This window comes from Saimiri boliviensis, chromosome 8, assembly GCF_048565385.1.
Source record: "Saimiri boliviensis isolate mSaiBol1 chromosome 8, mSaiBol1.pri, whole genome shotgun sequence".
Taxonomy (NCBI): Eukaryota; Metazoa; Chordata; class Mammalia; order Primates; family Cebidae; genus Saimiri; species Saimiri boliviensis.
The window spans coordinates 108,861,330-108,888,646 of record NC_133456.1 but is presented as its reverse complement, the minus strand read 5'-3'; the positions used below and the strand labels follow the sequence as shown (position 1 = coordinate 108,888,646).

Genomic DNA, 27,317 nt, shown 5'->3' with positions numbered 1-27,317 from the left:
TCTTAGTTAATAAGCTGAGTTACAGATTTTTTTTTTTTAAGAAACAGAATTTTAGGGGCCAGGCGCTGTGGCTCACGCCTGTAATCCCAGCACTTTGGGAGGCCAAGGCGGGTGGATCACCTGAGGTCAGGAGTTTGAGACCAGCCTGACCAATATGGGAAACCCGGTCTCTAAAAAACAAAAAAGAAATAGAATTTTAATACTTTTAGCTTAAGTATTAGCATAAATGAACATATGGCTTACTATGTAATTGTCAAGTGGAGGTTTTTAAAAGATACATTTTAATGAATAGATATTGTATGTAAATTGGATATCCATTTTCTCACACTGTTCTCTAAGCATGTGGAAGCAAGTCTTTTTGCTGTGTTTGCTCGGCAGGACTTGATTTTCCAGATCAAGTCTGGCTTTTCATAGGCCGGAGTGCTGAATTAGCACTACAGAATGTCATTAGTGGTATGTGATCTAGTGAAGATTTTTAGCTGAACATTCTATCAGGAGTTAACATCACTTCTAAAATGGCCTGGTTTCTGCCTGGAGAGTTGCGTAGACACAGACACCGTTGACTTCACTGCTGTTTTGATCTATTCGGAGCCTCTGGGGTCTGCAAGGGTTAGGGTTAGCAAACAGGTTTTTCCATTTTAAGAAGTGATTCTGTTCTGGAAAAAGAGGTCTAAAAGACACCTGCCTATTTCCTAGATGGTCCCAAGCCAAGTATCACCAACTTCCTTTTTTGCTATTTTTTTTTTTTTTCTCATGCTTTCCTTTTTTTTGAGACAGGGTCACTCTGTTACCCAGGCTGGAGTGCAGTGGTGTGGCCGCGGCTCACGGTAGCCTCAGCCTCCTGGCCCAAGTGATCCTCCCACCTCAGCTTCATGAGTAACCAGGACCCCAGGGACACACTGCCATGCCCGGATAATGTTTGAACTTTTATGGTAGAGATGGGGTTTTACCCTGTTGTCCAGGCTGGTCTTGAACTTGGGTCTTAAGTGACCCTCCTGCCTTGGCCTCCCAAAGTTCAGGGATTACAGGCACGAGCCATGGCACCCCACTTTTTCAGTGTTTTTAAACCATCCTTTAATATTCTGCTCACATGACACTGGGACAAATAATATGCTTGGTAGAAAAGAATGTTTTAATTTGTGGTCATAGGCCTGGGGTAACTGCAGGCCCGGTTATACAGTCTGGTAAGGGCAATAGGCTGAAAGCGATGCTGTTAATAAAGTTAATAACACAGTCAGTCTGATTTGTATGTAGAGTGACTAAAAAGCACAGAGAGGCAAAGAGCCAATAATAGCTACACTAAGCTAATAGGGCAGATCGTTTTAGCACCATCTGATTATTTCTTGGTCTAATTTGGGATGGATGTAATTTTACCGAGTGGTTGGTTTAGTGAACTGTCATGAATCAAAAAGACAGCTCCTGAATTCCTGATTCTTGCTAAAAGTCAGAGGCGTCTTTTTCAGGTTTCATCAATTCCATTTGACTAACAGTTTGCAGCACCAAAAACGTGCAAGTCACAGCAGGTTGTTCGGAGGGTACCTTTTTGACTGTTTTGTGATTAATTGCTCTTGTATGAGAAAATAATTTATTTTAAAATGATGTTCACTTATTTATTTTTTATTTTTGAGATGGAGTCTCGCTCTGTTGCCCAGGCTAGAGTATAGCAGTGTGATCTCAGTTCACTGCAACCTCCACCTCCTGGGTTCAAGCAATTCTCCTGCCTCAGTCTCCCTAGTAGCTGGGACTACAGCTGTGTGCCACCACACCCGGCTCATTTTTGTATTTTTAGTAGAGGCGAGGTTTCACCATGTTGGCCAGGCGCCTGACCTCAAGTGATCCTCCCACCTCAGCCTCCCAAAATGCTGGGATTACAGGCGTGAGCCACCACATCCACCTATTTTTTTTTTTTTTTTGAGATGGAGTTTTGCTCTCTTGCCCAGGCTGGAGTGCAGTGGCATGATCTTGGCTCACTGCCATGTCTTTCTCCTGAGTTCAAACGATTCTCCTTTCTCAGCCTCCCAAGGTGCTGGGATTACAGGCACCAGCAAGCATGCCCGGCTAATTTTTGTATTTTTTTAGTAGAGATAGGTTTTGCCATGGCGGCCAGGCTGGTCTCAAACTCCTGACCTCATGTAGTCTTCCCACCTTGGCCTCCAAGGTGCTGGGATTACGGGTGTCAGCCACTGCGCCTGGCTGTTGCCCGCTTATTCTTGATAACCTTAGGTTAAAGATGGAAAGTATTAGAAATGGGAAACGATGATGAGAGACTGGGATAGAAACAGATTCTCGTTTCCGTTGGTTATTGTAATAATCGGTGGTGAGGAGGGAGTTCACCAGCGTGTCTCTGGGCTTGTCTTGGCTCTGAGTTCTGGGGCCTGCATAAGCTGAAGGTCTAGAGCAGGCGTCCCCAAACTTTTTACACAGGGGGCCAGTTCACTGTCCCTCAGACGGTTGGAGGGCCGCCACATACTGTGCTCCTCTCCCTGACCACCAATGAAAGAGGTGCCCCTTCCTGAAGTGCGGCGGGGGGTAGGGGGAAGGGGCCGGATAAATGGCCTCGGGGGGCCGCACGCGGCCCACCCGTAGTTTGGGGACGCCTGGCTAGAGTTAAGATGCTCAGAAAGACTCTGAATTTTTTAACTACTGGTAGGTACGTGTCTATCTGTAGCACAGGAGAAGGGTGAAAAACCACTTCAAAAGCCCTTAACTGTCTGTTTTAGCCAAGGCATCCTTAGGGCACATGATTTTGTGTTGCTTTTTCGGGGAACTCAGGTAGAAAAGGCGTTCCCAGAGCCCAGGCTCATTTCTTTCTTTGCCCTGCCACTCACGGGTCACTTGGGCCTCAGATCATTTCACGCAGAGAGGACTGGGTGTACATCTTACAGCATGGAGAGCCAACCACGAACACCACAGTCCATTGAAACTGACTAGATAAAGCAAAGCAAAACAGCTTTTTTTTTTTTTCCCAGCGCCATCGTTGATGAAGTTAAAAGCCTAAGCAGTCATTTAGCATTCTTTCATCGCTACCGAAAATGGGATGGTTTCCTTTAGTCTTGGAAATTCAGCTCTGAAAAGATTATTTCCTCCCAGGCACCTGGCTTATAATCAGGATGAGCTGCCTGTGGGTGATGATTTGCTTTTCTTTGAAATGTGGGGAAAAGGAGGAAGGATTCAACTTTTATAATTTGTACTGCCTGTCATCAGGTGCAGAAAACGTTTAACATTTCAAGATTAAATTTTTATTTGACCTTTCCAGTAATTTATGACAGAGATTCCTTTTTGATAGAATTTGGTGTTTTTAAAAATAGAATAATGGCTTTATCATTCAAATAAATGTCACAACTTGAAAAAATGCAATTTTTGAAACACTGGAATTTTTGTTTCTCTCACAATTTTACATTTTTAAAGTCCTTTCATCTGTATAAAAATCTGCTGTTTCTTTTTACCAAATTTTACTTATTTAACAAGGATGAAGGTTTACAGGGAGAAAATATCATAAATTAACAAATTTAAGACTTAGCAGTCAAAACAAACAGTGAGCTCAGGATTATTCAACTGTATAATATTACTTAAGCATTCAGGCACGTAAGTGCACGTTTTAAAGTAAATCAGGAAGGACTCAAATAATTTTTATGCCTCAGAAGAAACCTTTGAGATTATTTCTGCACAGGCTTGCATAGAAACTTAGAGAAACATATTACGGAGGAGGAAAGAGATGGTGCTGTTTTCTAGTACTGGTGTTGAGTGGATGGTATTAGTGTTGAGTGGAAAGTACTGGTGTTGAGTGGATAGTATTAGTGTTGAGTGGATAGTACTGGTGTTGAGTGGATAGTACTAGTGTTGAGTGGAAAGTACTGGTGTTGAGTGGATAGTACTAGTGTTACGTGGACAGTACTGGTGTTGAGTGGATAGCACTGTTGTTGAGTGGGTAGTACTACTGTTGAGTGGAAGGTCATTAGGGTACATGACTTACTTTGCAGATCTGCAGCCCAGGAGAAGGGTGGAGAGGCTGATGAGGAATCAGAGGAGAGCCGAGCCCCCAATAATGGTGATCAGCAATAGTGTCTTGAGCACCAGTTGGTGCAAGTAGCTTTAGGTCTGGAGAATACATGCATCTCCTGCTGTCACATAGGAAGCATGTTAAGGACTGTAATGGAATGTGTACATGGGATAGGTAATGTATGTTTAAGCCACATTTTTCAGAATGAGAGCATCATTCTGCCTGGGTGAGAAGCAATTGAGAAAACCTTAAAAGAGAAGGAAATAAGAGGACAAAGCGGGTGGATCAGTTGAGGTCAGCAGTTTGAGACTAGCCTGGCCAACATGGTGAAAACCCATCTCTACTAAAAATACAAAAAAACCTAGCGGGGCATGGTGATGTGCGCCTGTAGTCTCAGCAACTTAGAAGGCTGATGAGGCAGGAGAATTGCTTGAACCCCACAGGCAGGGAGTGCAGTGAGCTGAGATCACGCCACTGCACTCCAGCCCAGGTGACAGAGGGAGACCCCGTCTCACCAAAAAAAAAAAAAAAGAAAGAAAGAAAAAGGAGGAAATAAACCATCTGGGCCTTTGAAAAACAACATAGAATTTTGCCAAGCAGAAAGAAAAAGGAATGAATGAGATTTAAGGAAGGAGGGGGTGGGCAGAACTTGAACAAAGGCCAGTGGCACGAAAGGTCATGACGCGTGTGGGAAACTGCCCGTTGAGTGGTGTGGTTGGGTTGAGGTAACATGCTTTTGGTGGGGAGTGTTTGTGCTGGAGTGACAGATGAGCCTGCAAAGTTGGGGTCAGGTTTAGAAAGGCTTTGAATGCCATGAGTAACTTGCAGAGGGATTTGAACTTGATCCCATAGACATGAAACCTCAAAGATTTAAGTAGGATAATGACATCATGAAATGTTATTTCCAGAAAAGTAATGTCAGTAACAGATAGAAGATCGCAGGTAGCAGTAGGCTCGCTGGGTGCTATGGGACCAGGAGGGGGTTGTGGACATATTGCAGAAGAGAGATAAGGAGGATGTGAACCAGAGTGGCACCGAAGGGGTGGAGGAACAGGCGGGCATTTGAGAGTCTCGTCGGTGGAAGACCTGTCCATACTTGGTGAGGGAAATGACACAGAGAGAGGGCAGTGAAGTAGACAGGTTTCCAGGCTGCGTTACTAGATCGGTAGAAATGAGAGGGAGAAGTTTTGGGGTGAAGGTAACTGTGTTCACTTTGGTTATGGTGCTCTTGAGAGGCTGGGAAGGGCCCTTGTGGGTAGAGGAGGTGAGATTTGCACGTGAGAGACATTAAAATGCGGATGCAGGTTAGGAGCTCATCAAAGGGCCAGAGGGGGCTGAGGCCATGGAAACAGCTCAGATTTCCACGGGAGGATACAGACTAGGAAGAAAGAAGGGTTGCAGATGAAACCTTGGGGGACCGTGGATGTTTGAAGGGAGGAAGAGATGGAGGGGAAATGGACGTAAAGGCAGAAGGAGAAAACTATGCTGTGGAACCGAGAAGCAAAGAGTTTCAGGAAGGAGGTTGAGGCAGAAACCAGTAGGACGAGGCTTGAGAGGAAGCCACTGGGTTTAGCAGCTGGGAGACCCCTGGAGCCCATGAGCTTCCAGTCAAGTGGTGGTGCAGGAAGAAGTCGGACTGCAGAGAAGAGTGGGGCACGGGCTCCAGACCAGTGCAAGCTGTGCCAACGACGATTTCAAGATGCCCGTGTGATTCAGTCTGGCTGGAGTGCTCCACCGTGCAGTTTTAAATGCGAAGTGCTTGTGTTTTATAGCTGATAGAGTGCAACCTGCTTTGACTTCTTTGTATGTTTAAAACTTTGTTGGCCGGGCACGATGGCTCATGCCTGTAATCTCAGGACTTTGGGAGGCTGAGGTGGACGGATCACGAAGTCAGGGCCTGGCCAACATGGTGAAACCCCGTCTCTACTGAAAATATAAAAATTAGCCAGGCGTAGTGGCGCATGCCTGTAATTCCAGCTACTCAGGAGGCTGAGGCAGGAGAGTTGCTTGAACCAGGTTACGGTGAGCCGAGATCATGGCACTGCACTCCAGCCTGGTGACAGAGCGAGACTCTGCCCCCAAAACAAACAAGCAAGCAAATGAGCAAACAACCCTTTGTCACTCTGTCCCTGCTTTTGTTCCTTGGAATTTATGTTCTTGGGTTGTGGGAAGTCTTTATAGTTTTCAGATCATTTTCCTTGTCACCTGGACACCACCCCCCTCTCTCCCTCCCTCCCCCTCTCTCTCCCTCTCTCTCACACACACACACACACACACACACACACACACCTGTGTGTTACGTAATTACATCGAAAGTGCTCAGGCTGTTCATTCATGAGCTTTGTGTTTGATGTTTCTAATTAGCTTTCCTGGAACAGGGGAAGTGTCCTCACGTGATTTCCATTTATTGTGGGAACAATAACAATTTATGGTAATCTCACATCCCTTAAGAAGACCAGAGAACTTTGTCTTTGGAAAGCTTCAAGTGGGTCAGTGCACATTGTTCGGCTAAATGATGAAGCCGGTGGATATGTGGGCTCGGAGTGATGGCAGCTCATCTGACCACAGGGTCTCCTTACCCCTCCATCCCTGTCACCTGTGGCCCTTGCCAGGCACACTCCCTGGTAGCCACAGTTATCGGCCCAGCATAACGCATTGAGAAGGGACCTCGGAGGCGATAGGAAACTGAGTTTTATTTTCTGTCTCTTAGCACTTGTGTGACGGGACTCAGTATCCTCATCTGTAGAATGGAGATGACAATAACTTCTTGTCTGCTTCTTGGGGTTGCTGTAAGGATTGGATTCACGGACATATGCCAAAGTCCTCTGTAAATATCAAGTTGCTTATACCAGCTGGCACCCTGGAGGTGATATAATTTCTTTTTGCTTTAGGGAGGAATTGAGTGAAAAGCTTTATTTAGTTCTTCCAGTGTGTCCATCCTCAGGCAATATCATTGATTAGAAGTAAGCAAACTTTTATGTTTCTCTTTTTATTGTAGTAAAATATACATTTTACCATTTTAAGCTTTTTTTTCCCCACCATTTTAAGCTTTTTTTTTTTTTTTCTTTCTTTCTGAGACAAGGTCTTGCTCTGTGCCCCAGGCTGGGGTACAGCGCTGTAACATGGCTCCCTGCAGGCTTGACTTCCTGGGCCCACGTGATCCTCCTACCTTAGCCTCCCAAGTAGCTGGGACGACAGGTTTACACCACCATGCCTGTCTAATTTTTAAATTTTTTTGTAGAGGCAGGGTTTCACTGTGTTGCCCAGACTGGTCTCAAACTCCTGGGCTCAAGTGATCCTCCCACCTCAGCCTCCCAAAGTGCTGGGATTATAGGCATGAGCCACTGCACCTGGCCTATTTTAACCATTTTAAAGTGTACAGTTTGGTGGCATCAAGTACAGTTACATTGTTGTGCAACCATCACCCCCATCCATCTCCAGCACCTTTTGTTTTTTTTTTTTTTGAGATGGAGTCTTGCTCTGTCACCCAGGCTGGGGTACATAGTCACGATCGTGGCTCACTGCAACTTCTGCCTCCTGGGCTCAAGCAGTTCTCCCACCTCAGCCTCTAGAGTTGCTGGGACTACAGACATGTGCCATCGCATGCTGCTAATTTTCATATTTTTAGTAAAGACAGGCTTTCACCATATTGGCCGGGTGGGTCTCGAACTCCTGACCTCAAGTGATCTGCCTTCCTTGGCCTCCCAAAGTGTTGGGATTGCAGGTGTGATCCACCACACCTGCCCTCCAGATCATTTTCATCTTCCCAAACTGAAACTCCCCTTTAAACAGGACTTCCCATCACCTTTTCCCCCCAGTCCCTGCAACCACAATTCTACTTTCTGCCTCTATGAATTTGATGACTTTGGACACCTCCTATAGGTAGAATCATGTGGTATTGTTACATTTTTTTGTGTGTGTGACGGAGTCTTGCTCTGTTGCCTAGGATGGAATGCAGTGGCTCAATCTTGGCTCACTGCAAACTCCACCTCCCAGGTTCAAGCGATTCTCCTGCCTCAGCTTCCTGAGTAGCTGGGACTACAGGTGCCCATCATTATGCCCGGCTAACTTTTGTATTTTTAGTAGAGATGGGGTTTCACTATGTTGACCAGGCTGGCTTGAACTAGTGATCTTGTGATCTACCTGCCTCAGCCTCCCAAAGTGCTGGGATTACAGGCGTGAACACCATGCCTGGCAGTATTTGTCTCTTTGTATCTGGTTTATTTCCTTTAGCATAATGTCCTCGGAGTTCATCCATGTTCTGGCATGGGTCAGAATTCCATTGCTTTTTGTGGCTGTTCTGTTCGTTGTGTAGACCACATTTTATCTATCCATTTGTCCACCAGTGGATGCAAGGATTGTTGCCACCTTGTGGCTGTTGTGAACAATGCTGCTGTGAACATGGCTGTCCACGCACCTGTTTGAGCTCCCGCTTTCCCTTCTGGGTCTAGACCTAGGCATGGAGTTGCGGGCTGAACTGGATTCGGAAAGAATGGGACTGGAACCTTAGTTCCATGACGCTACTCAGGATCTTCGGGTGGAGACCCCTTGGTCATGTGGTGTCAAGCCTGGGCTGTTTAGCACGTGACTCTCTTGATGTACCTCTGTGCCACTGTCCGGCCTTCCCCATAGGGGGCCACATAGTTCATCAGCACCCAACCAGGGACAAAGGCAGAAAAACTCTCCCTCCACAGGCATCGGTGCCTCACTGTGTTGTCAGCTTCCTGCCGTGGCAGTGCTGGCTCTGGGGAGATCCCTCAGTCCCCTCCCCAATCTCTTGTCCTTCAGGGGCTGAGTCCTGCGGCATCCTCACTTCTCACTGTTTCCTCCAGGCAAGGAAGCGCTTTTCCCTTATAGGCTCCTGAGAGTCCTGTTGAGCAGGGTGTCCCCTCTGCGCCGGCGTGGTCATTTCTGATTGCAGGGATTGTGTAGAGGAAGGAGCGGCTGTGGACGGGGAGTGGAGCGAGGGGCAGCCCAGGAGGAGAGCGGCCTGACTGTGGTTCCTAGCCCAAGCCCGTGGCTGCGATCACTACTGCCAAAGGGCTTTTCCGCCTTCTGGAAAATGCCCTTAGTAAATCCAGCAAACTCAGGACTGTTGGGGTATATCAGCATTAGGGAGTCAAGTGGCCAACAGGGAAACCGAACGAATGAACGAACGAACGAACGAATGAATGAATGAATGGAGTATCTGGTATAAAACCACTGTGGTGCTTGAACCTTGGTCTTTCTCCAGTGATTTTTCTCATACTCTAACGTAGTTCTTGTTCTGCCTCCCAGAGGGTAGTGAGAGGGAACACATACCTCCTGGTTCAGTGTCTTGGCCCACTTAAGAACTCTGTGAGGTGCGGCCACCTGTCTCCCCCTGGCTTAGAGGTGGGTGGGGATGGATGGTGTGTGGCTCAGAGGCCGTGTCTGGGGTCATTGCCATTTGGGTTTCCTGGACAATAGCCACTGGCCATGGCCAGTGTCACTGGAATGCCTGACTATGTGTATCCCTCCGTGATTAACCTGTGGTGGGTCTTTATGCGTTTATTTTTAATGATGTTTGTTCTGGAAGGTTCTAGAAGGTTTGGCTTCTGGCACATAGTATCTTGAGGGGAGAGTGCTACAGGTGAATAATTAATTGGTGGATTTGGGCAGAAGATCCTGCTTCTGATATTTTTCATCTGGGATATTTTGTGGAATGTACTATGTTCTGCTCCTTGGGTTTGTATAATTAAAAACAGACCTTGAAGCTAGACAGACTTCTCCCTTGGGCATCCAGGTGCCCGGGGGGAACGTCGTCCTGAAGTTAATAGCTCTGAGTGGAAGTGAATTCCTCTCGCTGGAAAGGATGTTTAATACATGCATTTACCTTCCCTTGGACTGTGACAGTGTGCCCTGTTCTCAGGCGGGTAACAAGTGATTCAGAGAGGCGGAGGAGGGGTTTCTCCCTGTTCAGGAGTCTCTTTGACGGTGACTAAAGTAGGGGTCCCCAACCCCTGGGTTGCGGACTGATGCCTGTAGGGTATGTGGCCTGTTACGAACTTTGCCACAAGGCAGGAGGTGAGGAGCAGGTAAGCAAGCAGAGCTTCATCTGTGCTTCCAGCAACTCTGCGCTGCTCCAGTTACCGCCTAAACTCTGCCTCCTGCTCCAGTTACTGCCTAAGCTCCGCCTCCTTCTCCAGTTACCGTCTAAGCTCCGCCTTCTGCTCAAGTTATCGCCTAAGCTCCTCCTCCTGTTCCAGTTACCGCCTAAGCTCCGCCTCCTGTCAGATCAGTGAGGGCATTACATCCTCACAGGAGCATGAGCCCTACTGTGAACTGCGGGCATGCGAGGGATCTAGGCTGTACGCTCCTTATGAGAATCTAATGCCTGATGATCTGTCACTGTCTCCCATCATCCCAGATGGGACCGACTAGTAGCAGGAAAACAAGCTCAGGGCTCCACTGATTCTACATGATGGCGAGTTGTAGAATTATTTCATTATACATTACTGTGTAATAGTAATATAAATAAAGTGGCAAATAAAGTGGCCAGGCGTAGTGGCTTACACCTATAATCCCAGCATTTTGGGAGGCCGAGCGGGTGGATCACTTGAGGTCAGGAGTTTGAGACTAGCCTGGGCAACGTGGTGAAACCCTGTTTCTACTAAAAATACAAAAATTAGCCAGGTGTGGTGACGGGTATCTGTAATCCCAGCTCCTCAGGAAGCTGAGGCAGGACAATCGCTTGAACCTGGGAGGTGGAGGTTGCAGTGAGCCGAGATCGGGCCACTGCACTCCAGCCTGGCGACAGAGAGAGACTCCGTCTCAAAAAAAAAGGATACAAGCTGCATGGTTTGGCCAGGAGCCATGCTGGATAAAAGTAACGGTAGTGATTGAAATCGTGCAGTCGTTATTGTTTACTCAGACTTCGGTGCTGGGGTGAGGAGCTGTCGTGAAACCAGACTCCTGCGTCTAAGTGTTCTTTTTCCCTCCTTTGTTCACAGCGGGGCCTTTTCCGAAGTGGTTTTAGCCGAAGAGAAGGCAACTGGCAAGCTCTTTGCCGTGAAGTGTATCCCTAAGAAGGCGCTGAAGGGCAAGGAAAGCAGCATAGAGAATGAGATAGCCGTCTTGAGAAAGTAAGTGCTGGGGGCGGCCATCCTCTCCTCCCCACCTCCTGGCCCGTGTGTCCTTTGGGAGGCCTGCCCCGGAGGCAGGTTTCCCCATGAACAGAGGGGCCCCCAGGACGCGGGCTCTGCAAATGATAACCACCTTTCAAAGCACTTTTCCCCGTAGATCTCTCGGGTCTTATAACATGCACAGCTGTGGTTGGAAGTAGTTCTAGTTCTAAAGGGCGCAGCTTGTGAAGGCAGACTTGCTTGGGAACTGAGACCCTGCCACTCCCGGTAGCCGAGTGACCTTGGGCTGGTTACGGAGCCCTGAGTCTCCTCTGTAAAGTGGAGTTCCTGGCGTCTCCCTGGCCGGGTGTTCTAAGGATTTGGTGAGATGCCGCTTACTAAGTTTTTGTAAAGTGCTCACTGCAGCAATTGCCACATAGTAAGTGCTCAGTAAAGGCCTCTGCTGTTGCCACCGTTACAAGTACCGCTGCTGCTGCTGCTGCTGTTTTATTTATAATCAGATGATGAAGCTCACAAAATAAAGTCATGGATTCAAAGCCTGTAGCTCGTATGTGGCAGAGCCTGGAATACCAACCTGGCCAGCGTTATTTCCACATGTTCGGATGGTTTCTTCCATTCTCTGCTGCACACGTGGCACCTGGCACCCAGCAGGCTGCATAGAGTTCATTGTTTCAGTGCTTCGCTTTTTTTTTTGAGTTTTATTTTTGCTCGCTGTGTGTAATAGAAATAAAAATATACTTTCATTTATTTTTCATTCATTTATTTACCTTTTTTTTGAGATGGAGTCTCACTCCGTCACCCAGGCTGGAGTGCAATGGCATGATCTTGGCTCACTGCAACCTCCACCTCCCAGATTCAAGTGGTTTTCCTGCCTCAGCCTCCAAGTAGCTGGGATTACAGGCGCCCACCATCATGCTTGGCTAATTTTTGTATTTTTCTAGAGATGAGATTTCACCATGTTGGCCAGGCTGCTCTTGAACTCTTGACCTCAGGTGATCCACCTGCCTTAGCCTGCCAAAGTGCTGGGATTATAGGTTTGAGCCACTGTGCCCGGCCAACATTTGCATTTATTTCTATTATACATGGGGAGCATAAATATGAGAAAGTCTCCTTTTGTATGATGGCACACACAGAACCATTTATTTTTTCTTTTTTTCCTTCAGTCAGGGTCTTGCTCTGTTGCCCAGTCTAGAGTGCAGTGGTACAATCTTGGCTCACTGCAGCCTCAACTCCTGGGCTCAAGTGATCTTCCCACCTCTGCCTCCTGAGTAGCTGGGACTAAAAGCACACACTATCATGCCTAGCTAACTTAAAAAGTATTTTTAAAGATGGGAGGCTGGCTGTGTTGCTCAGGCTGGACTTGAACTCCTGGCCTCAAGCAGTCCTCCCACTGCAGCCTCTCAAATTGCTGGAATTTCAGGCATGAGCTATGGCGCCTGGCTCCCAGAACCGTTCTGACGCGGCTGGATCCACCCAGCGACGATGTTTTGTGAGTGTAGTGTCCGCACTGTTCCATACGCTGTCATGATGAAGCCGTTGCCCCATAATCTCACAAGGTTTGGGGGAACAGGCCCTTATATGGTACCTGATTTAGCCTGTTTGGAGTGTGTCTGAGCAGTGTGCTATGGAAATTTTTAAGAGTTGCTATTAATAAAAGATGTTCGAAATGTCCTTGAAATTGTTGGGGTTTGGAATCAGCACATAGCAAGAATCTCTGTATAGATAAGCAAAGCAGAATGAGAACAAGCCTGCTGGGGCCTCGATACAAAATGTCACGCTCCTCACATTCTTTCTGAATAAACCATCTCGCCCACTCCTCTCTTAGTGGGACTAGGAGTGCCCACTGAACAATGATCAGCCATCATTCATACAAACCCAGCACCGCTGAGAGGCCCAGGACAGTCTGTCCTCTTCTGACCTTTGTGTAACTCCCAGAAGAAGCGACAGCATACATGATAAGTGATTGAGAACCAATAGGTCTCCGTAACTTTGTAGCGAAGTGGTTTTGCTTATTTGTTTGGTAGTTTGGTTGTTTCTAGGTTCTCTGGGTTGTCTGTTAGGAAACCAGTGAGTTTCAGATTGTCCTGAGCAGGATTGCAGGAAATGATTGTATCGAAGAGAATCTGGGAAAACAAATTAAGTACATTAGCATCTAGCAGGAAAACATGATGGTAATGAGACATTTATTTAAATTGCTCATTTTCCAATATGAAATCGGTGCTTGGAGAAGAAGTTATTTGCTGGTGACATTAAGTTGCAGACACATTACAGTTATTTAACATTGTAGATGGAATTCTGGGTGGGCCCAGAGCATCTCAAATGGGCTGCCTGCTGATGGATCAAGGGTGGTGACTGTATTTTTGTGTGACTCCGTTACGGGCTTAGAAGCACAAAAGTGGAGGAAGTCAGTTTCATTTTTTAGCGTTATTTTTCGTTCTCATGAGCAGAGGCCATGGATGTAGGCTTTGTAAGCCAGCCCTGTTGATGCCACGGATGGTCTGTTTTAATTGTCTTCACCCTGTGCCTCCCTGAAATAATCATTTCCAGGGAGAGGGCATTTAAAAACCAAGGAGGGCCAGAGGTCTGGAATAACTTGTTTTGATAGTTTCTCAGAATCCTCCACCGGAGTGCCTGGAAGTGTGACCCCTCTTCCAGGAGTCAAGAACAAAGAAGTGATTTCTCCAGGGCTAAGAAGGTGATCTCGAATATCTCCTATACTGACTTTTTTTTTTTTTTTTTTTTTTTGGTGCTCTTGGAATGATTTACATGTGGAATAGGAGGCAGTTCCGCATCATGAGCAGCTGAAAGCAAAGCCAATGAGCTGGAAAGAAAATAGTTTGAAACCACTCAGAATGTTGTCATGGAGACATTCATTCATTTTACAAATATTTATTAAATTCTCACCGTGCAGTAGGCAGCACTGCTGGGCACTGAGTTTAAAAGATGACGTGCGCTTCTGGCCCTCTGGAAGTGTGTAGTTTTGTCGCTGAATGCGTGCAGTGACATTGGAGATGCTGTGATAGGAGCATGGCCGGGGCCTCGAGGAGCGGGGATGCCCTCTTGTTCCTTCAGGGTGGGGTGGGAGGAGAGGCTTCACGGAATTGGAGGGTCCTGACAAGGAGCATGGTTTGCAGGGTCAGAAACGCAGAGGGACATTGACATTTCATCCAGAAGCAGCTGCCCGAACAGAGGTCAGGAGATGGGAGACAGAAAGGCTGGTGTGCTGGGGAGCTCTCCGGGGCAAGGGTTCAGGGTGATGCCTGGAGACGCTAAGGTCGCAGAGGTGGGATAGTGGAGGGCCTTGTGTGCCCACCTTGAACTTCATCCTTCAGAAACTGGGGAGCCATCAGAGGGTTTTAATGAAAGGAGCAACATGATCAAGATTAACATTGGAAGATTATTGTGGCAGTCCTGAGAAGAATGGCTTGGAGGAGCCAGGACTCTGTGTGTAGGGAGAATAGTTAGGAGGCTGCTGGAAGAATCTGGTGGAGAAAAGAAGAAGCAACATGTAACACAGGAGCTGTGGCGTTGGGATGGAAGAGACAGGCATCAGGGCTGAACACGGTGGGAATCTCTAGCACTTAGGGATTTGGGAGGAATGGGGAGAGTGGGGAGGGAGAGAATGGATTCCAGGAGGGCTGCTGAGTTTCCGACTTGTAAGACTGTGTGAATGATGACGTCATTCGGTGACATCAGACACACCAGAGCAGGAGGGCAGGTGAAGAGCCCTGATCTGGACATGCTGAATTTGGGGATTGTGGGGATGTCCTGGTGGAGATGCCCAGTTGATTGCCCATGTCTGGAGCTCAGCTGCGACCTGGGCTTGCTGAATGGTAAGGTTTTTCTGACACGGCATAGAAGAAAAAATCTTTTGATGATGTTCATGACTAAGTCATTGTAGATTGGATCAAAGTAGATTGCGTCAAATTCTGTCTTTATTTCCACACTATGTCTGTTTGTTTCCTGGCCCTTTGTTTATTTCCACGGAAGTAGGCCCATCTGAATCTTAGCTGCTGGCCCACCGGGGAACTGCTAAGCAGGCCCATTGCAGAGACTGCCTGCCCTGCTTTATGCCGAGTTTATTGTAGGCTGAGAAATTTATTTCATTGGACTAAAGTAATGTAGCTAACATGTCCTTAAGGATATCTTTGTACTGGCTCTGAAAATTGTTCCAAAATGAATTTTCTACTTGATCAGTAGATATTAAATGAAGCTCAGAGGGAAACGTTCCGATAAATATGGAGGTGGGCTGTTGCTGTGCAGCTGTGAGGACGGGCAGCGTGGCTCTGGCATTGGTGGGCTGGATCTAGAGAACGGAGCACAGGCTTCTCCAGACACAGCATTAGCTGTGGCCCCACTGCAGAGTGTTTTATGCCATGTGGAATAGAACATCATTGGTGTTACTCCCCTTGGGTTGGATTACAGAGTTTATGATTTCTGTGGCATTATGTACTTCGAGGGCAGGCACTTTTCAAATCTAATTTCAAAACCTTATGGGCGCAGTTGGCTCATGCCTGCAATCCCAGCACTTTGGAGGACCGGTGGGTGGATCACTCAAGGTCAGGAGTTTGAGACCAGCCTGGCCAACGTGGTGAAACCCCATCTCTGCTAAAAATACAAAACTAAGCTGAGCATGGTGATACGCCCCTGTAATCCCAGCTACTTGGGAGGCTGAGGCAGGAGAATTGCTTGAACCAGGGAGGTGGAGGTTACAGTGAGCCAAGATCGCGCCACTGCACTCCAGCCTGGGCAACAAGGGTGAAACTCCGTCTCAAAAAGAAGTAATAATAATAATAATAATAATAATTTCAAGGCAGCACTAAAAGCACTTTTGCAGGAGTAGAAAGGCAAATGTGTCAGCAGCCTGCATTTAGAGGAGAGATGAAGAGAGAAGGGGATGCCTAGATTGGAAATTGGCGGCGGAGAGAGGCAAAGCGGCCGTGTTTGGAGAAGCCCATTTACTAATAGTTTGAAAAACAGAGGCTGATTTTGGTGGAAGCGGTACTGTCTGAATGAAACGTGGCCCCAGAATTCAGCGTGCTGTTCTGATGGCTACGCTGTAGACTGCAGAGACTGTCTTGCCTTGGGGAAGGGACCCGGGCAGCGACTAATTTGAATTGGCATATTTTCGTCTATCTGGGGAATCTCAGATGATGGTCTCTGCCTCTTTCTCTCCAAATCAGTTTTTCTCAGCCCTGGCTGCACCTTTAAATCGCCTAGGAAGCTCTTAAGATCATACGGATGGGCCAGGCATAGTAAGTGGCTCATGCTTGCAATTGCAGCACTTTGGAAAGCTGAGGCAGGAGGATCGTCTGAGGCTGGGAGTTCGCGACCAGCCTGGGCCACATAGTCAGGCACTGTCTCTACAAAAAAATTTAAAAAACTAGTCAGGTGTGGTGGTGCTAGTAGTCCAGCTGCTCTGGAGGCTGAGGCGGGAGGATTGCTTGAGCCCAGGAGTTCAAGGGTATAATTCCAGTTTGGGTGACAGAGTGAGACACTGTCTCTAAAAAAAAAAAAAAAAAAGTTCAGGTGGGGCAGGCACAGTGGCTCATGCCTGTAATCCCAGCACTTTGGAAGGCCTAGGTGGTTAGATCACAAGGTCAGGAGTTCGAGGCCAGCCTGGCCAATATGGTGAAACCCTGTCTCTACTAAAACTGCGAAAATTAGCTGAGCGTGGTGGAGGTTGCAGTGAGCTTAGATCGTATCGCTGCACTCTAGCCTGGGCAACAGAGCAAGACTCCATCTCGAAAAAAAAAAAAAAAAAAAAAAAAGGAAAAAACTAAAAACATTATACTGATGCACAGGCCTCATCCTAGACCAACTGAGTCAGCATGGGAGGTAACGACAGGTACTAGAAAATTGAAAAAGCATCTCCCCCAGCCTCCGCCCCTGATCCTAACATGTAACCAATGCAATGTCAGAACAACGACTCTCCAGCCCTTGCGTCCTGGTTTCACCTCGTGGGGGGTGGAGCTGCTCTGTGTGATGGCCAGGAGTGTGGGCAGATGTGGACAGATGTGTACACAGGCAGAAGCACATGCTAGGCAATGTTTCCTTCAGAGGAGGGGCTTCGTTGAGAGGAGCAAGCTCGGAAGTGCTCCCTTGGAAGAGCTGAGTTTTGTTACGAGAGTGGTGAATTCACTTGAGTCCATCATCCCATCATTGAGGAGCCGGCACCAGCCACTCACTAGGCTCAGGAGTGAGAACCTCACTTGTCAAAGGTGGCCAAAGAGGTGCGGGCAGCAGTGGCAGTGGCAGGCCTGGAGAGGCTGGGCTAGGGTGTGATGGAGTCAGCATGCTGCAGTGCCAAGCACATTAGAAGAGGGTCGGGACTGCTAAAGGTGGCAGATGGCAAAGCTTAGGATGCTGGGCGGGAGTCCCTGAAATCCCTGGGGTCAAGGTCAGGATGGATGGCAGGATGGATGCCGGGAGAGTGAGTTAGCACCTCTGTCGTGGGAAGGGAAGGATTCCAGAGGCCAGGGCAGGAGCCTCATCCTCCAGTTACCTTAAGGCAGACACCTTCCTCTCAGTGCGGACTAGAGAAAGGGCAGCTTCTGCAACCGAAGAAAACAACTGCTGTGGGATGAAGGAACAGCCCCCAGAGAAGGGCTTTGACGTTGCTGAACTCTGGAAATCTAGCCTGCCCCTGCTCCTACAGCTTTGTTCTGAAGAGAGGCTGGCCCTGTTTTCTTGTTTAAATCACTGCCAAGTGCTAGTGTTTTTGTGTGTTAGAGAAACATCAATAGAAATTCATTTTGTGTGTTAGAGAAACTTCAATAGAAATTCACTGAGTAGGGCCAGGTGCGGTGGCTCATGTCTGCAATCCCAGCACTTTGGGAGGCCGAGGCGGGTAGATCACCTGAGGTCAGGAGTTCGAGACCAGTCTGGCCAACATGGTGAAACCTCGTCTCTACTAAAAATACAAAAACTAGCCAGGCATAGTGGGAGACACCTGTAATCCCAGCTACTTGGGAAGCTGAGACAGGAGAATCACTTGAACCCAGTGAGCTGAGATTGCGCTGCTGCACTCTGGCCTGGGCAACAAAGAGTGAAACTTTATCTGGAAAAGAAAAAGAAATTCATTGATTGGGGCTGAACATAACCACTTTTCCAATGACCGAAAATGGCTAAGCTGGTAAAGCCGGTACTTGAATTTCTCAGGCACCAATACAGCTTTTTAAGGATCGATCTGACTTGCTTAGAAGGCGATGATGCTCTAAAAGACAGAACTCTCCTCTCTGGAAATCTAGCATTGGAAGGGAAAAAACAAGCAGGAAATGTGAAAAGTAACAGTTGAAAGCCTTACTTACGATGACACATAGGGAGGCAGGTGTATATCTTTTTTTTTTTTTTTGAGACAGATTTTCGTTCTTGTCACCCAGGCTGGAGTGCAGTGGCGCGATCTTGGCTCTCTGCAATCTCTGCCTCCTGGGTTCAAGCGATTCTCCTGCCTCAGGCTCCCAAGTAGCTGAGATTGTAGGTGCCCGCCACCACACCCGGCTAATTTTGTATTTTTAATAGAGACAGTATTTCTCCATGTTGGGCATGCTGGTCTCGAACTCCTGACTTCAGGTGATCCGCCTGCCTCAGCCTCCCAAAGTGTTGGGATTACAGGTGTGATCCACCGTGCCCAGCCGGCAGATGTATATCTTATGATTCTGGAGTCTTGGATACCTTGGGAAACCACATTGAAAGTTACCTTGATTTAAAATAAAACCATGCAATCCCCAAAAAAGTAAGGCAGTGAGTTATTTAGTGATGGTGGTGGTGGTGGTGGTGGTGGTGGTATTGGTGTGTGTGGTTAAAGCCAAAAACTTGGCAAGCTTTGGGCATGCACATGTGAGTGTCTACTGAATGAACTTAGGCTATGAGGAATCTTAACACGATATACCCTGGACCTGTGGAAACGAGGTTCTGTGAAAGGCTTTAATCATAGAGAAAAGTTGACATTGACATGTTTTCCATAATTATGGCCCTTCCTTAGCAATTCAGAGTCCTGCCTCCTTTAGCATACTTCCTCCTTCGTGCTCCATACCTGTGCTTTCTTATTCTGGGAGCCATGCTGAGCTTTCCCCTACGTCCGTAGTCTTCTCCTGGCCAGTAGGCAGTAAAGTCAGCTTTGTTTCTGACCGCCATTTGGTGATCGTTGTTTATTTCATCCTAACTGTGCATGTCTGTGAGAGGAAACGGAAGTGGTCTAATGCCAGTGCAACTTTCCAGAGAAGAGAGAATACATTTGTGCTTCCCGTGGCCTTCTCATGGTGTTTTGTCCATTGCAAAAATCAAGGACATTTTAAATTTGATTTGAGATCCAGAATCAATGTATTTCTGTTAATTTCTTGAACGTTGCTTATAGCACTCCCTGAACTGAAGGAAAATACAACTGGCTATATGCCATGCTACAAAACAAGGAATTGAAACTCTCTTGAGTAGGCATGTTTGTTTATCTCCCCAGGGTCCATGTGTCTCTGTGGCCTCTTCCTGCCTATGGTTTCTGCTTCCCAAATAGTGGAATGGTTCCTGAAGAACAGTGAGCTAAAGAACCTTCTTTCCTTTAGAAATTACCTGGTATCAAAGTATTTTGTTATAGAACACAAAATGGACTAAGTGTGGTTCTTGTGGAAGCTAGTGTCTTAGTCCACTTTCTGTTGCTGTAACATAATACTTTGATACCAGGTAATTTATAGAGGAAAAAAGGTTCTTTCGCTCATGGTTGTGCAGGCTGGGAAGTCCAAGATCGGGTGGCTGCATCTGGTGAGGATTTTGTGCTGCTTTATGGCATAGCAGAAAAGCAGAGGGCAAGTGGGTGTGTGCAAAAAGAGGGGAAGTCAAGAGACCACCCCACTTCCTAACAACCTGCTCTTGTTAGAACTAATCTAGTCTCATGAGAATTGCATTAATCCCTTCATGATGGCAGATCCCTCAGAACTGAAACAATTCCCAGCACTGCTGGATTGAGGATTCCAGCACATGAACTGTCAGAGGACACACTTAAAGCACTGCAGTTTCCCTCTCTTTCTTTCTTTTTCTTTCTTTCTTTCTCTCACAGCACTGTGCAATGAGGATTTAAATGTGCGTCTGACACAAGCACATGTATGTTCACTGCAGCACTGTTTACAATAGCGAAGACCTGGAACCAACCCAAATGCCCATCCATGATAGCCTGGACAGGGAAAATGTGGCACATTTACACCATGGAATACTATGCAGCCATCAAAAATGATGAGTTCGTGTCCTTTGTATGGACATGGATGAATCTGGAAACTGTCATTCTCAGCACACTGACACAAGAACAGAAAATCAAACACCGCATGTTCTCACTCACAGACGGGTGTTGAACAGTGAGAACACATGGACACAGGGAGGGGAGCATCACACACTGGGGTCTTTTGGGGGAAATAGGGGAGGGAGAGCAGGGGGTGGGAAGGTTGGGGAGAGAGAACATGGGGAGAAATGCCAGAGATAGATGACGGGAGGATGGAGGCAGCAAACCACGTTGCCATGTGTATACCTATGCAGCAGTCCTGCCTGTTCTGCACGTGTACCTCAGAATCCAAAGTGCAATAAAATGAATAAATAAATAAATGCATGTCTGATACTCACCCTCACTACCTTAATTCCAAAAAGTCTCCTGCTTGATAGAATCCAAGCTCCTTTGCAAACGAGCCCCCCACTTCGTGATCTACCTCTTTAGTTTTCATCTCCCCGCCCCTCACCCCATGTTTCAATTTAGGTCTCCTGAAAGGAGCGGCGAATTGCCTCTTTTCCTCTGGAATCTTTCCTGCTGCAGTGTGACACACACCTCCTTCGGGACACCCCCTTGATTTCCTGTCTGGATACGTCCTTCCCTCTGAGAGTCCACGGCACCAAGGCTTGCTTCTGTCACTCCTGACTGTGCCTTGGGATCTCTGCTTCTCCAGGCTGTGGACTTCCTGAATCTAGCCCTGAAATAAAAGTAAAATAGTGGGAATGGAGGCAAGAATTGGGGGGAACTCAGGTGAAATGAAGGATGTTAAAACGCTGGGGCTGCATGCTGATTAAGCAGAGAGGGTTTAGTGGAAGGGAGAAATCTATGCTGACTTCCACTTCTCTCTGGCTTTGGTGACTCTATTAGTTCTCCAAAGAAACAGAACCGATAGGAGATATAGATCCACAGAAAGATTTATCATGAGGGATTGGCTCATGTAATTCCGGAGGTGAGAAGCTCCACAGTCTGCCATCTGCAAACTGCAGACCCAGGAAGGCCAATGATTGGTCCGAGGCCAAAGACCTGGGAACTGGGAGAGCCAATGTCCAAGGGCAGGAGATGGATGTTCTAGCTCCAGAGGAGAGAAGAACCAGGTGCGGCAGCACGTGCCTGTAGTCGCAGCTGCTTGGGAGGGTGAGGTGGGAGGATTGCCTGAGCCCAGGAGTTCGAGGCTACGGTGAGCTGTGATCACACACCATTGCACTCCAGCCTGGGCAACAGACTCTGTCTCTAAAACAAAAACAAGGAAGAACAAATTCGTTCTTCTTCTGCCTTTTTGTTCTATGCTGGCTTTCAGTGGATTTGATGCTACACACTTAACATTCGTGAGGATGATCTTTTTACTCAGTCTGCTGATTCAGATGCTAATCTCGTCCAGAAATTCCCTCTCAGATGCACCAGAAATACTATTTTACCGGCTGTCTGGACATCCTTTAGGCCAGTCAAGTTGACACATATAATTATCCATGTGGATGGCAGGTTCCTTAACCAATATGGGGCATTCCAGAAGAGACGAAAGGTTTGAGAGAGAGAGAGAGAGAGTAAAAAAAATTCTTTTATGACGACAGAGTATACTTAAATCTGGTCTGGCCTCTCCTGCCACCTTGTATACTGTATATATTACTCTGTAGATATTTAGAGTAGTTGAAGAAACAGTGTGTTTTGTCACACTTTAAAACCATGTTGCATCATTGCATGTTTATTTCCTTGTGCCATCTCTCTGTCATCTAATCTGGATATTTATGTGGGAGTTCAGCTCATGTGTGGGCTAGTTTGTGGTTTAAATTCCTCTAATAATACATCTTGGCGGATCTTTCCCCCTTCTTATGTAAACATACTTAGCTAATGATTTATGCAAATTCCACTTAAATGATTTCAAGAGCGGTGTATATATGTATGTATGTATCTATCTATCTGGATTGATAGATATCTAGATGTGTCTATCTAGATATATAGGTGTCTCTATATAGATTTCTCTCTCTCTCTCTCACACACACACACACACACACACACTCTCTCTCTCTCGCTCGCTCTGTCTCTCTTTCTCTCTCTCATAGCCTAATATTTTTAATAAGTCAGAATAGCTTACATTGGAGAACCACCCTAATGAAAGATGAAATGAAAGTAGTTCTGAGATAGACTAGGATGGCAGATACAGAAAAAGAATAAATAGACACCAAAGGTTTACTTTTTCCTTTTCTGTTAAACTTTACGTCGTGTCCGCTCTGTCTTCCATGTGGTTTTGGCATGATTCATATGGCAAATGAATTATTTTAGTGAAGCTTTACGTATGACTCACTGTGTATTTTAAATTATGTATAATTTGATTAATAAACTTCATGTCACACATGTGAAGTCCAGGGCTATCATTGGAGTCATCTAAAGAGTTGTTTACTGTTTTAAAGTTATATAACTTTTTTTCCCCCCAAAGCTTAAAATTGAGATCAGAGGCTCTGATGATTGGTCTGAAGCCAGGTTTAGGGGGAATAAATTTTTTCTGAAGTAATGGTTGCATAGAATTTGATAAATGGGATTAATATCCATTTTTTAGCTATTGGCATTTTTCCTTTATGAATATTTAGAAAACAGTGTTGACTCTATGATACGGATAAGTAGGAGGTATCACTTGGGACCGAACACATACCAGGGCATCTTTTAAGAAATACAGGGCTGTCATAGATGTGGTGTTTTGGTTCTTGTTACAGAGCTGATGAACTAAGCATACACATGTGTAAATATATATAGGTGTGTAAATACGTATGCATGCACACACATTTTAAATATGTCTCCGAGGCCAAGCCCAGTGTCTCATCCTTGTAGTCCCAGAACTTTAGGAGGCTGAGACGGAAGGACCACTCGAGGCAGGGAGTTTGAGGCTTTAGTGAGCTATGATTGCACCACTACGCTTCAGCCTGGGTGACGGAGCAAGACCCTGTCTCTGAAAATGAATAAATACATACATACATCTCAGTTGTTTTTTTTTTTTTAGATGGAGTACCACTCTGTCCCCCAGGCTGGAGTGCAGTGGCATGATCTCAGCTCACTGCAACCTCTGTCTCCCAGGGTCAAGCAATTCTCCTGCCTCAGCCTCCCAAGGAGCTGGCTTTAAAGGTGTCTGCCATCACACCTGGCTAATTTTTGTATTTTTAGTAGAGACTGGGTTTCACCGTGTTCCCCAGGCTAGTTTTGAACTCCTGACCTTAGGTGATCCTCCCGCCTCGGCCTCCCGAAATGCTGGCATCACAGGTGTGAGCCAACACGCCCAGCCACATCTCAGTTTTTAAATGTATTTTTATTGAAGAGCAAAATGTACTTTTGCTTCATTTAGTAAATGTACATTCAAGGGTTTTAAAAACAGCCTTCTTCCTGTGTCATGATTTAGAAACTAGTGACGACGTCTACAAGCATCATTTTATTTAGTCCTCACCATAAACCTGTAAAGTGCATATTATGAGCTACATTTCACAGATGAGGAACTTGGACTTACTGAAGACATTTTTGGGGGCCACATAACTGGTAATACACAGAGAGGAAGTCCAACCTAGGTCTGTGTGTCTCTTTCTGTTATGATTTGACCCATCTGCTGTCTCTGTGTTCTCTCGCTGAGAAAGGGGCCACTTCTCCTTGATAGAGGCAATAGCCCACTCTGTGTAGGAAGTGTTCATCAATGGTGAAAGAATAAATCTGTAACTGTGACTTCTCAGCTAATAGGAAGGCAGGATACAGTATTGGTGAAGTCCTGAGAAGCAGCTCGCCTAAGTTTGCACCAGTCTCCAGCACTTAGAAGCTGCTTGACCTTGAGCAAGTCATTTCAACTCCGGGCCCCGTTTTCAGGAGAGTGGGGATGATAATATCTGCCTCTAAGAGTTGTAGGGATCAAACAGTCAACTCATGCCTTGCACATAGTGCGGGCTGTCCAAATGTTTGCCGTGTACATTGTTGTTATTATTATGTGTAAAGGACATCTTGCTAGACAGTGGGAATAGGGAGAGAGTTCCTTCCCAGAAGTCACATCTCACAAGTGTCACCTCCCTAAGACTCCCCACTGAAGCCTGAGGGAGCCCTTTTTGACATAGGAAACAGCCAGCAGCAGTGAGGTGGCTGGCCTTCTTCCGGGGGAGAGGCTGCTTCAGAAATAGATCAGCTGCAGAGTTGTCAAGGATACATCAGTTTCACCATTTTTCTTGCTGACAAAATTCCCGTGAAAACTCTTGCTTTCCTTGGTTCTCTTACTATCTGCTTCTCTTAATGGTAGAGTCACCAGAGCATTGGAACTGGAAAAGGAACGTAGACATCTTGGTCCAGTTCTCTTGACTTTCAGGTAAGGACAGAAGTCCACGTAGGGTAAGTGATTCCCCGAGGTCATGGAGCTAAGTCGGGCACATGCAGAGCCAGAAGGATGGCTTCTGGCCTCTGAATTCCGAACTCTTTCCACATAACCATACTTGCAGAGGGTCTTCCAGGAGAATGCAAGAAAGTAACTCTTCCTAGTCCTGCAGAGGCCCTTGGTATGTTGCACGGGATTGAAGAATCTGTTCCAGTAGGTTGGCCAGATTCCACGATGGGACATTGACTCTGGTTTCAGAAATTCTCCTGGTGATGTCGGTTAGATGTGCTGTTCTTTCTGGCTTCCCTCCCTAGCAGCGATACAGTGTTTCTTCAGGCTGCTTGGATTGCAGTTGTGTTCTGCTCCAAGCTGCTTCTGGTGCTCTGGTATTCGCCAGGATGGAGCTCAGAGGCCAGCCTCCGAGCCTGCAGTACAGGTTAAACGTTGGGAGAGGCTTTGCTCTCCTTTCAGGTGTATCTGATGATCGTGGTCCAGTGTGTCAGTTTCTTGTCAATATAATGAAGATATTACTTCTCAGAAGTGCAGTGGGAAGAAGCCAGTTGCAGATTGTGGAATAATCTAGAAAATACGGAAAATGCTACTCTGGTGTGAGGTCGTCATTCAGGAAGGGCTTTTCTATCCTCTCGGTCAGCTGCAGGCCCGAGAGCTGTGCTGTTCTCTGCCCTGTTTGATCCTCTGCACTCTCCGTGGCTTTCCAAGTTTCTCTAGAAACAAAGGGAGGCGGCTTTCCCATGTACCTGTCATGGACAACAGAGCGAGTGTGGGGGACATTGGGGCATCCTGAGGGATGGCATAGAGTAGGGAAGGCAGGGATGGGGCAGCTGATGAGCTGAAAACCATCTAGAGACGTTTACAGTTTGGGGGTTAGGCTGACCTGTCCAGGAAGCCATGACGTCTTCCTCCATGACTCATTTCCGTACATGTGTACCCACATTTTTCTAGGTACAGAAGTAAACTTGGAGAAAGCAGTTCTTACTCAGGTGTTGAGTATCCTTTCTTTTTTTTTTTTTTTTTGAGATGGAGTTTCGCTCTTGTTACCCAGGCTGGAGTGCAATGGCGCGATCTCGGCTCACCGCAACCTCCGCCTCCTGGGTTCAGGCGATTCTCCTGCCTCAGCCTCCCGAGTAGCTGGGATTACAGGCACGTGCCACCATGCCCAGCTAATTTTTAGTATTTTTAGTAGAGACGGGGTTTCACCATGTTGATCAGGATGGTCTCGATCTCTTGAGCTCGTGATCCACCCGCCTCGGCCTCCCAAAGTGCTGGGATTACAGGCTTGAGCCACCGCGCCCGGCCGAGTATCCTTTCTGATGAGTTCTTGCTGGGTTTTAGAGCCAAGCGATAATGCAGCTATTTTCTTTGAAATAGTTTGAATTGTGTATTCACAAATCCAAACCACCTTCTCTGGCTGTGAATGTGTGTTTTCTTTTTGTTGATGTTGTTGTTGTTTGTTTAATCCTGGTGGGATCTCTTCCAGGACAAAGCCACTTGATTCAGCAACGGGGCGGGGCGGGTAGCCCTCAAGCATGGCAGAGTGCAAATTTCACAGAGTGTCTCAAATTTTGAGCTTGAATCGGAATGGTCAGTATACCTGGGACTGTGTTAAAACTTAGGAGGCAAATCTGTTTGTGGGCCCCATTGTTGAATGGTTCCATGTTCCGTTGGATTCAGAACATGGCACACTGTAGGTGGAGGCTGCTTTTACTGCGTTTTCCTTTAAATGTGTCTTTAGAGTGGTTAGAACTTTGATTTGTTCTGGGACCCACTGTCAATTAGTCCCTCCCTCGTTCCCTCTTCCCCTCCCTTCCCCTCCCCCACTCTTCCCTCCCCGCCCCCATCTTTCTTCTCTGTCCTTCCTTCTTATTTTTTTTGAGACAGAGTCTCCTACTGTCATCCAGGCTGTAGTGCAATGGTGTCATCTCGGCTCACTGCAATATCCACCTCTTGAGTTCAAGCAATTCTCCTGCCTCAGCCTCCCCCGTAGCTGGGACTACAGACCTGCGCCATCACGCCCAGCTAATTTTTTTGCATTTTTTAGTAGTTACGGGGTTTCACCATGTTGGCCAGGATGGTCTTGATCTCCTGACCTTGCGATCTGCCTGCCTCAGCCTCCCAAAGTGCTGGGATTACAGGCATGAGCCACTGCACCCCCTTCCTTCTTTTCTTTCATTTTCTGTCTGTCTGTCTGTCTGTCTGTCTGTCTGTCTGTCTGTCTGTCTCTCCCTCTCTCCCCCTCTTTCCCCCTCTCCCCCCACCCTCCTCCCCTCTCCCTCCCCCCATCTTTCTTCCTCACTGCAGAGCAGGGCTGACGCCTAGGCAATCTACCCAGAGTCAGCTTCTTTCTTTTTCAATTTTCTTTCTTTTTTTATTTATCTTTTTTGTTTTGTTTTGAGTGCTTCTTTCTTAAAACCGTGTAGAAGATTGTAGGAACAGATCAGTAAGCTACCTCTGAACCACAAGCGGTATCTATGAGTAAGCTGCTAATGGAAATAATTTCCTAGGGGTATATGTCCAGTAGTGTTGACTTTCTGAAACAGTCCACTGAGTAAGTGATACAGCATTTCCTTACACAGACTCGGGGGCTTCGCTCCTGTGGGCAGTTGGTTTTGGGAATAATCA

General features: G+C 46.8%; 1 protein-coding gene across 4 annotated transcripts in view; it reads left to right on the top strand.

Moving 5' to 3' along the window:
* Window positions 1-27,317, top strand: part of CAMK1D (calcium/calmodulin dependent protein kinase ID) — a 469,993-nt gene that overhangs the window by 181,407 nt on the left and 261,269 nt on the right. For 3 of the 4 annotated variants that reach the window (XM_039478792.2, XM_039478791.2, XM_039478793.2), the window contains exon 2: window positions 10,972-11,103. The exons of the other annotated variant lie outside the window; for it this stretch is intronic. In XM_039478792.2, the coding sequence (XP_039334726.1) occupies window positions 10,972-11,103 (132 nt within the window). The remainder of the gene's footprint in view (window positions 1-10,971; window positions 11,104-27,317) is intronic. 4 annotated transcript variants of the gene reach the window in all.